This window comes from Oncorhynchus masou, chromosome 27, assembly GCF_036934945.1.
Source record: "Oncorhynchus masou masou isolate Uvic2021 chromosome 27, UVic_Omas_1.1, whole genome shotgun sequence".
In the NCBI taxonomy this organism is placed as follows: domain Eukaryota; kingdom Metazoa; phylum Chordata; class Actinopteri; order Salmoniformes; family Salmonidae; genus Oncorhynchus; species Oncorhynchus masou.
Genome location: NC_088238.1, coordinates 50,367,766 through 50,379,128, shown reverse-complemented (window position 1 = coordinate 50,379,128; position 11,363 = coordinate 50,367,766). Strand labels below are relative to the sequence as shown.

General features: G+C 43.5%; 1 protein-coding gene across 2 annotated transcripts in view; it reads right to left on the bottom strand.

The window, feature by feature from the left end:
- The window catches only part of LOC135516346 (protein phosphatase 3 catalytic subunit alpha), a 158,641-nt gene that overhangs the window by 24,281 nt on the left and 122,997 nt on the right, over positions 1 to 11,363 (bottom strand). For both annotated transcript variants that reach the window (XM_064940591.1, XM_064940592.1), the window contains exons 7-8: positions 7,026 to 7,103; positions 6,261 to 6,355 (exon numbers count right to left, since the gene is read on the bottom strand). In XM_064940591.1, coding sequence (XP_064796663.1) covers positions 6,261 to 6,355; positions 7,026 to 7,103 — 173 coding nt within the window. The remainder of the gene's footprint in view (positions 1 to 6,260; positions 6,356 to 7,025; positions 7,104 to 11,363) is intronic.

Below are 11,363 nucleotides of genomic sequence, written 5' to 3'. Positions count from 1 at the left end.
TTAGAGAAAGAACTTGAATTTCTGGTGAGGGATGAATGGAGGGAGGAATGGAGGGAGAAGGTGAAAGGAGAGAGTGAGAAAGAGGCAGGGAAGAGGGGGAGGGAGGTGAGAGAGATGAAGTGAAGGAAGAGGGAGAGAGAGAGAGAAAGAGAGAGATGATTAGAGAGAGAGAGAGATGAAGTGAGGGAAGAGGGAGAGAGAGAGAAAGAGAGAGAGATGATTAGAGAGAGAGAGAGAGAGAGAGAGAGAGAGAGAGAGAGAGAGAGAGTGTAAGATGATTAGAGAGATAGAGAGAGAGAGTAAGATGATTATAGAGAGCGATAGAGAGAGAGATGATTGGAGAGTCAGAAGGAGAGAGGATGGCGGTGGAGGGATGTTGAAAGGAAAAGCTGGTGCAGAAAAATACGCTGAAACACAGCAAATCTACTTGTAAGTTCCACAGGAGATAAAACAAAGGGAGAACGTTTATCGGAGGACCAAGAGGAGTGCTTTGGTTCGCCACAGAATGCAATACTGCTCCAGAGGTCTAGTGCAAACAGGGGGCTCCAGAGGTCTTGTGCATAGTTTTTTCTGTGCCAATATATGCATGGAATATTGGATCTGTGGAAAACACCACATTTTCTGGGAGGCAATTGTAACATACCAAAGATGGGGTCAGAAACCGAGGCTGTATCAAGGACCAGTTTAACCCTCAGTGTTTATGAGAGAAACGCACAGTACCAGTCAAATGTTTGGACACACCTTTTCTTTATATGTACAATTTTCTACAGTAGAATAATAGTAAACACATCAAAACTATGAAATAACACATATGGAATCATGTAGGAACCAAAAAAGTGTTAAACAAATCAAAATATATTTGAGATGAGATTTTTCAAAGTAGCCACCCTTTGCCTTCATGACAGCTTTGCACACTCTTGGCATTCTCTCAACCAGCTTCATGAGGTAGTCACCTAGAATGCATTGCAATTAACAGGCGTGCCTTGTAAAAAGTTAATTCGTTGAATTCTTTTCCTTCTTAATGCGTTTGAGCCAATCAGTTGTGTTGTGAGAAGGTAGGGGCGGTATACAGAAGATAGCCCTATTTGGCAAAAGACCAAGTCCATATTATGTCAAGAACAGCTCAAATAAGCAAAGACAAACGACAGTCCATCATTACTTTAAGACAGGAAAATGTCAATAACTTTTAAAGTTTCTTCAAGTGCAAAAACCATCATGTGCTATGATGAAACTGGCTCGCATGAGGACCGCCACAGGAAAGGAAGACCTAGAGTTACCTCTCCTGCAGAGGATAAATTCATCAGAGTTAATTGCACCTCAGATTACAGCCCAAATAAATGCTTCACAGAGTTCAAGTAACAGACACATCTCAACATCAACGGTTCAGAGGAGACTGTGTGAATCAGGACTTCATGGTCGAATTGCTGAAAAGAAACCACGACTAAAAGACAATTATAATAAAAAGAGAGTTGCTTGGGCAAGAAACACGAGCAATGGACATTAGACCAGTGGAAAACTGTCCTTTGGTCTGATGTGTCCAAATTTGAGATTTTTGGTTCCCACCGCCATGTCTTTCTGAGATGCAGAGTAGGTGAACGGATGATTTCCGTATGTGTAATTCCCACCGTGAAGCATGGAGGAGGAGGTGTGATGGTGCTTTGCTGGTGAAACTATCAGTGATTTATTTAGAATTCAAGGCACACTTAACCAGTCTTGCTACCACAGCATTCTGCAGCGATACGCCATCCCATCTGGTTTGCACTAAGTTGGACTATTATTTGTTTTTCAACAGAACAATGACCCAAAACACATGTTGTAAGGGCTATTTGACCAAGAAGGGGAGTGATGGAGTTCTGCATCAGATGACCTGGCCTCCGCAATCACTCGGCCTCAACCCAATTGAGATGGTTTGGGATGAGTCGGACCACAGAGTGAACGAAAAGCAGCCAAAAAAGTGCTCAGCATATGTGGGAACTCCTTCAAGACTGTTGGAAAATCAATCCTCATGAAGCTGGTTGAGAGAATGCCAAGTGTGCAAAACTGTCATCAAGGCAAAGGGTGGCTACTTTGAAGAATCTCAAATATAAAAGATGTTTTGATTTGTTTAATACTTTTTTGGTTACTACATGATTCCATATGTGTTATTTCATAGTTACTATTGCTGTACAATGTAGAAAATAGTCTAAATAAATTAAAACCCTTGAATGAGTAGGTGTGTCCAAACGTTTGACTGGTACTGTATGTAATACAGTAAGAAAACATATAATCGCGGTCCCCCCCAAAAAATCCAATCCTTTTTTGAATCATGAAAAATCTATAGATTCTCATGGATGTTTTAGAATGATGATTAAAAAAAACAATTTCCAAATACATTATTTATGACTTCAACGTGTATTAGAATACTTTGCTATTCTCTCTGGCTCACACAGCAGCCCCATTAGTATTAGACCTGGGCCTGGGCCAATGACCTAGTTGGTCTAATCAGGGTAAGGTGTTATCACGTTGCAACAGGCCAGGGAACCACACAGGCAGACACTGCTGCCTAACCCCCTTTATACAGCAATCTGCTCCCCCTCCCACCCGCAACACCCAGTCAATGTGGCCCAGATTCGTTGAGGGGAAAGCTGACACCGAGGTCGGGTCCCGGTGGGGACTTTCCTGCCTCAGGGCGTCTCCTGACTGGGTTTGAGAATAGCCAGTCATCAAACGCGGCATGCCAGCCATCTGCATGTCATGAGTCTGTACAGCTACAGCCAGACTAACATTCACTTGGAGTGGGCTTGGTCAGAGTTGGGGTTGGTGATACAGTGGTGAGACGAGCGGGTGGGGGAGCAAGCAAACGGTGCAGCCTTGAGTATCAACAACCATTCTTATGAGCTGCTGTGCCTTCTCTTAGATACAGACACACAAACTCAGAAAGCACAAATCCACTTGCATTGTAGGATCTACGCAGTTAGTGGCTTATAATAAGCAACCCCTCATGCTACAAGGCTCAGCCTGTTGTCGTTTGTGACACCAGCGATCTGGGTTTGATTCCAGAAAGGACCAAATATTCCTAATACGTGACTTGCTTTTCATAAAATAATAAAATGTTGTTTTTTAAAAACTCACAAATCAATACATTTTCAAAAAAAAATCATAATATTTTCGGAGGTTCATTGCAGTTCCTCAGATGACCACCGGGGGTCTCTGTTGCTCTGATAAAGCTGCATGCTCCTCTAGTGCTTCTTAGGGGAAAACACCAGACTCTGTGCTTTAACACACACACACACACACACACACACACACACACACACACACACACACACGGTCAAGTCATCCCGACGCCTACCCACCGGTCTGTCTTCTCCTACATTATTTACAGAGGAGTGCCTGCCGAGAAGGGTTTTCCTCCCTTCGTAACGAGGACGGCTCTCTGATCCCATTTGTCTGGAGGGATGGAGGGAAGCGGGGCAGAGGGATGAAAGTTCCTCTCTACCTCCCCTCCTCTGGCTTAATTCTTCCTCCTGTACTGTCTGTCTGCCCATCAGACTCTACTCACTCTACGGTCTACCTCTCTGTATTCATGTAACAGATGCAGACAGGAAATAGAGGGAAATGGGCTGTTTTGATTTTTCACTTCACTTCAATTTATCATCCCACACATATTTGATCCGAGTAGAACACTGTTGCAGTGCAATACAGTAGACTACACAGTACAGTGCTAGTAATAATGCAGATTGAGTTGTCATTGATCAATAATTGAGGTCTTGATCTTAACTATTGTTAAGTCACAGAAGGAGACTAAATAATAACAATGGAATGTTTATTGGTTAACTGGTCCTCTCTTGCCAAGAGTCCCATCCAACTTCCCACCCAAAAATCCAGAGAGGAAAACAGAACCTCCCCATTCTGCTCTGATGTGCTCTGGCTGGAGGGGGTGGGAATCCCTGCAGAACATCCAGACAAGGTCCCCACGCTGTCGTCCGTGACGAGGCGGAAAATTCCCTTGTTCACTGTCATCATTCCTGCCCCGGGGATGCCAACGTGATATTTTTTCCACGCCAGCATGCCATCTCTTTCCACCCCTCGTACGATCGCACCGCCACATGCCAATCTCACAGGAAACTGAACTCTGACATTTGACCCCCAGAGGTCAATGAACAATGGCCTCGGCCATATCTCTGAGCCTGTCCTCTCTAGAGCAACAGCAATTTCAATCCATCTCTAATTTCACTATATCAACGAAAAACAGGAGAGAGAAGGGGAAAGATGGCTGTTTAAGAAGCAGGTAGGCTAAATGTTTGTGCTGATTAAGAAGCAGGTAGGCTAAATGTTTGTGCTGATTAAGAAGCAGGTAGGCTAAATGTTTGTGCTGATTAAGAAGCAGGTAGGCTAAATGTTTGTGCTGAAGTTTGACCTGGTGATTAACACAGCCAGCTTCTCACCACACATGCCTGAATCCCCAGTCTGACACTTTCAAAGCCGTCCATCTACTTCTGTCTCCCCGTCACACTTCCAACTGTCTAAACACAAGCACCAACAACATACGGCAAGGGAAAAACAGGTAAATGCCTTATATGTGTTTGAATATGCGTAATTGCCATCACTGTCCAAGAGGCAGGCCCAGCGACCGAAGGGTCTTGTTGAGCTGGGAGATTTTAATTAAGCAGCTAGACAATATAGCATGCACAAATATTATTTCCCCCTTGGAGTCCTCCAACCTCCTCTATATTGTGTTGCAGCAGCCAGTTTTCATGTTTACAGCTCATGGAGAGAAATGATAAAGAGAGAGAAAGGGGGTGGGAGACAGGAGGGTGAGAGTGAGAGAGAGGGAGGGAGCGAGAGAGAGCAATCATGGCGGTGTGTTTTCATTTGAGTGCAGGGTGTACCATAGTTCATCTCTCTCTACACACCAGTGTAATGTCAGGGAAGTAGCAGGAGGAGCAAAACACATTAGCCTGAGTGACCATCAGTGACAACCCAGCTCCAGCTCATGTGACCACAGACAACTTGACCCCTGACAGGAGACCCTGTAGAGTAGTAGACCCTTGTCTCAGGGGTGGAACAATCTGATTCTACAATTGATCTTATCCTTAAAAAAAAGGAGCTATGTGGCCTTTACATTTTATCCACTCAGCAATGTTGGCCTTTGTGTTTTGGTTTTTATTTCTTTGCCTGTGAAACCACTGGCTAGGGGTTTCCTGGCTCTGACGGCATCCCCTCTCTGATAAGGGTTACACTGTCCCATGACTGGAGACCATTGGGGAGGGGCCCCGGTTAATTTGAATCTGGCAACGTCTTCATATTGAGACGACGGGCTCCTTTTAGATTTACTGTGGCCATCGACTGGCCATCAATCACTAGACTGCAGCGCTCGCAACCGAGGCCCCAGTCCAAGATGAGAGAAGATCAATCTATTACGGTCACTTGCGTTTCAATTGGGCGCCCTGCCCCTGCCCCCGCCTAAATGAATGATCAGACAGATTCTAACCATATTTGTGCCTCATTGGGCAGTTGTTAACAGAAATAACATACAGAATGTTCTCTTCTTACCTCTTCATTTAGAAGCTCTATCCCTTGTTGTTTCAAGAGAATAGAAAATAATCCTAGAAAACGACATCGCCTGAGTCAAACTCTTTTTAACCATAAAAAAAACATTTGAGGAAATATGCAACGATGTTAAATGCACCATAAAACTACAGTGGGAAGTAGAATCTAACAGGGCTGAGTAATTGCCTGCGTTCCTGAGTGTGCTCCACAAGGCTGGCTATTTAAAGCTCTTTACCTTTGAGTTGGCAAAGCTGGGATTAGATATCAAAGTGTGCAGAGAACAGGGAACATCAAGGTTAAAACAACAACCTGTAAACATAGCCCACTGTAAGACTGACAAAAATACTTCAAAACATCTCAACACATGCCCTCAAGTTAACTCACTGGCTTTGCCCCAATTCACACCTATGCGAAAATATGCCCCCATGGGGAAAATGGCAGGCGCTCTCTCTCTGTGTGTGTGTGTGTGTCAAAAACAGCCCCATCCCCTTCTCCCTGTCCTGGAAACTCCCCTTTGGTGCCCCTATTGGACAAAAAGAGTCGCTCTGAGACTTTTTGTGCTGACTCACTTCACAAAGGTCTGTCTGTGTCCAGCCTCCTCCAGAGTGTGCATGCCAAATGGACCGCAGTTAGTCCAGTCCAGCCCATCCCCATCTAAACCAACCCAAGAGACGCAAAATAAACTAATACATAGTCGAGGTAATGAATACTGGGGACTCTGTGCTTACCTTTGTTATTGTAGACGTCTAGGTAGTTGGGTGCTGAGAAGATGGTGATGAGAGAAGGAAACCCTGTCGTCTGGCTCTTCCTGTACATGCGGTACCTAGAGGGAGAGACGGCATCATGATTACCGTCGCCGTTACAACACTACCTAATACTCTAGTAGCTCAGTGTGGTAGAGCAGCGGGTTCGATTCCCAGGACCATCTAAAATGTACGCACGCATTACTTTAAAATAGTTTTGAATAAAGGGGCCTGCTGAATGGCATATATTACAACAGGTTATATAATATTGTAACATACACATTGTGCATGTGAATGACGTCAACAGTGCCCTGAGGAGTCATTTCATTGATTTGGACACGGTAATTTACATTTACATTTAAGTCATTTAGCAGACGCTCTTATCCAGTAATCTGATCCTAGAGCTGTGCCTAAGGCTGACTTGTACGTCAAGCTGTCCTTGCTCTTTGAGTGGGACCAGACGGTCTGCGTGGACAAGCAGCGGGAGTGCAGAGAAAACAAACAGGGCGACAAGCCTTCGGTCAGTTTGGGCTCCCCTCTGCCTCAACAGCCTTTTCTTCAACGTTTTGACATGCTTGCTATCAAAGTCCTTTGAAGGGGCTCTGATGGCCAAAACTCTGTAACTTTTAATACAGCACAATTTTTTAGTAAACAACAGGTTCAAATGTTTACTTGGGTAAACTCAAGCGACATAGTTGTCCAAGGAGAAGGGCTGTAGCAGCCAGCGGTGGGTAAAAAGAGGACACTTACCCAGCGTCCTGTGCTTCATGGGCTCGAATGACAGATAACAAGTTATTGTGTTGTAGAAAGTCGCAGACAGCGGGGTAGCTGTTGGAAGACAAGATGACACATGCTTGATTAACGGGTCTAATTTGATCTAAAGACAGTGATTAGATTTCGTTGACACATAATTGAAATAGATATTCATTCAAATGTATTTTAATACATTTGTAAATATAGCAGATGCATCTTCATCATGTTACCATCAGAAAGGGTAAACAAAAAGGGTAAACAAAATAATCCAGCAGGCTTGCGGTTTCTCAACAAACACTATAATTATTTTGTGTGTGTGTGTGTGTGTGTGTGTGTGTGTGTGTGTGTGTGTAGCTTTTGCATACTCATGCGGTTCTGAACAGGCTGAGATGAAGGTGGCCAAAACAAACTGACAGTAATTACAGTATAGGACAGTTGCAGTATTTTCCATGCCATAACCTTTCTTTACCAAAGACACCAAAAGTCCACTGGAAATGTCCTTTCGCTCTCAGTGAGGTAGGCCCTCGTCACACAGCCAACAACCCCCTAAAAACCAGTTACGTTGAAAACATTCCTAAATCAACTACCGGAGAAGGAACGAGTAGTAAGTGAGTGACCTTGGGAGACAGAATGCAACTGTGAGTCCAAATCCTTCCATAACTCCCGACCACAACAACTTCTAAAGGCTATTCCATGAACAGCTGATGTCACATGAGAGCCATCCAAGGATAAATATGCAATATTCTCAGACCGTTTACAAATCGTTCAAAGAACCACACTCATTGTGCAACCTACTCATGTTGGTATTGTATTGTAGGCTTCAAATAGTCAACCATTTCACATTGAGAAAAATACACATCAGCTGTACATTAGGAAATGCGTGACGTACGTGAGATCATTTAGCTCTGCGCAGGAGGCTAAACGCAAGTGCTTGTTGCTGGATATAGCTCATTTGCATAACAATGGTCATGCTCTTTGCTCAGTACGAGTCTCCAATGCTGAATGCTTTTGGAGCTAGAGGGTAGCTTACTGCTCTGTGTGATAGGTAGATGGTTTTTTTTTGTGAAGCCTTGCACTTCTGGCCACTGGGCACTTCTGGTAACATCCAATGTCCTCACCCTACAGTTAATATCCAGGACAAATAGTAGACAAGAGAACAATAACTCTCACTTCACAAAAAATAAACAAATGTGTCTCAAATCACATTTCCTTGTCAGATGGGTAACAGGATACGCTTTGAGTGGCACAGTTACACATCAGGCTTCTCAGCTGAGAGTACTTTGCTTTGTCACTCAAGGTGGATTTAAGTTAATTCTGTTACTGGTCACATGAGGAGAGAAAATACAACTGACAGAGGAACATTGCCTAAGTGTGTGTATGGTTTCTTTGTGGTGTGATCGCATTGCGTCGAGGATAATAAAAAGTGTGCATCTAATATCCATCTCGATTCATTATTTTAATCCATTATTTCTTTCCATGCACCTGTCACTGTTTAGCAGATGCTGTTGCTAGGTATTTCTCAGAAGACTAAATACATTTTGTGCTGAAATCATTTGACATCTGTTCTGGGACACAGATGTCAGCCATCCAACAGTTGTGCACTGTCCCTAACAAATAAATAAATACATGCACACCCTGTCTACCCCAAATCTGTCAGTATACTCTGTGAATCAATTGTACAGCCAAAATCCAATTAAGGGCTATTTTCATAAAGCAACGAAAATACCATGCAATTACCTGCTTAGGCTACTCACAAATAGTAATCAATGGTTCAAAAAAGAAAACATATTTAGTGAACAAGCAAAGTGTCCACTAGGCTATAGCAGGCTAGAAAAGATAGGGCCTGTATTCAAAACAACATGCAATTTCACACCTCAGTAATGTGTGTAAAACAGTTATGAGGGGGCCTATGGTGCTGGAATAAGACACAGCTGTCAGAATCAGGAAAAGGGACTAAACTGAGTATTTTTTCTCCGATTGGCGAATTGTTCTCCTTTTAGTGTGGAGCTTGAAGCTGGCCCATAAACTCAGCATGCAAGTGTGCTGCCAATTACAATGAGCCCTGCAGGCAGATCCAGCCTAGGGGAAAACAAGGCTACATGTCAAATGGCATCCTATTCCCTATATAGTGCACTACCCATAAAGGACTCTGGTCAAAAGGAGTGCACTATGTAGGGAAATGTAGTGCCATTTGGGATGCAGAACAAGGCCACAGAGGAATTTAAGCCAAGCCAAGAAGACACAGGAGGCTGTTGGGCTAGGGTACAGGAGGAAGCACCTAACCTGGGTTGGAATTGTACTGTCCGATCCTGTTTGAGTGTTTATATACAACAGCCATTGACAAGGGCCCTCTTCATACAGACACCTTGACTTTTTCCACATTATGTTACGTTACAGCCTTACTCAAAAATAGACACTACCGTTCAAAAGTTCGGGGTCACTTAGAAATGTCCTTGTTTTTGAAATAAAAACACATTTTCTTCCCATTAAAATAACATTATATTGACTAGAAATACAATGTAGAAACAGCTGATTTTTTATGGAATATCTACAGTCGTGGCCAAAAGTTTAAAGAATGACACAAATATTAATTTTCAAAGTTTGCTGCTTCAGTGTCTTTAGATATTTTTGTCAGATGTTACTATGGAATACTCAGTAGCTTCCGTGGTTCTGGGGCCTGGGCCTTCAGTGAAGTCCTACACAGTCACACCCGAATTAATCCACCTCTTATTACCATCATTATGATGCCATGGCTCTAGACACTATACATTTAGACAGAAACGCAGTATAACCAGGCGTTGCATCACCTTGAAATTGACATTTTTATTCAGAGAATTGCAGGGGAAGAGTACAATACCTTTTCATTGTGCAGCTTCGTTGCCCTGCGCGCTTGTTCGTTGAGCTGTAGATCCACTCCGGTGTCCCCAAAAGTTTTCATAAGCAAGTAAGTGCCCAGCCATACTTTGGTGTCTCGTTGCTGCCTTGGTTAGGCAACTCAGGTTTGCAAAGCCAGTGTGGCTCCAAACATCAAATCGATCACTTGCAAATAATAGGCATTCCCAGCAGTACAGTTTGCAGTGCTTCCCGGAGCTTGTCTTTGTACCGTCGGCTTTGTAGCGTTGGCGTCTACCTCTCCTGACAATGTCTAACTTTTCTTGAAAAGTTTGTCTTGAGAATGGCGTTATAATTATATCCTCGACCAAATCGATATCTTCTCCTTCTGCCATTGTGGGTTGAAAAAACAGCTTAGTAGTACGCTTAGTAGTAATTCGTAGTAATAGTAGTAATTTGTTGATTAATTTCAGTTTCCATTCACTTTAAGCTACAAGCGCCCGCACTGTTGATTCTGAAGGCCTGAGGGCAGATTTTAGACCCCTGTCAACACATGATGGCTGAATATGATTGGATAAAATATCTAACATAAAGACCAGCCCTCCAAATCTCAACCTGGGGCTGGAAGCAGTGCAAGCAAGAGGAACGCTATGAAATGAAGAGTGTAACTCTTACTCTGGGGAATAATTTAATACATATTTGTGGGAAAATATATTGAAAGAAAATTATATTCTGATGATGTTTAGGCCAGCAGAGAAGGCCTTGCTGGCCCTGACGGCCCACCACTGGGAATACTGAAGTATATTCACAAGCATTTCATAAGTGTCAAAGGCTTTTATTGACAATTACATGAAGTTGATGCAAAGAGTCAATGTTTGAAGTGTTGATCCTTCTTTTTCAAAACCTCTGCAATCCGCCCTGGCATGCTGTCAATTAACTTCTGGGCCACATCCTGACTGACGGCAGCCCATTCCTGCACAATCAATGCTTGGAGTTTGTCAGAATGTGTGTTTTTTTGTTTGTCCACCCGCCTCTTGAGGATTGACCACAAGTTCTCAATGGGATCAAGGTCTGGGGAGTTTCCTGGCCATGGACCCAAAATATCAATGTTTTGTACCCCAAGCCACTTAGTTATCACTTTTGCCTTATGGCAAGGTGCCCCATCATGCTGGAAAAGGCATTGTTCGTCACCAAACTGTTCCTTGATGGTTGGGAGAAGTTGCTCTCGGAGGAAGTGTTGGTACCATTCTTAATTCATGGCTGCGTTCTTAGGCAAAATTGTGAATGAGCCCACTCCCTTGGCTGAGAAGCAACCACACACATGAATGGGCTCAGGATGCTTTACTGTTGGCATGACACAGGACTGACTGTAGAGCTCACCTTGTCTTCTCCGGACAAGCTTTTTTCCGGATGCCCCAAAAAAATCGTAAAGGGGATTCATTAGAGAAAATGACTTTACCCCAGTCCTCAGCAGTCCAATCCCTGTACCTTTTGCAGAATATC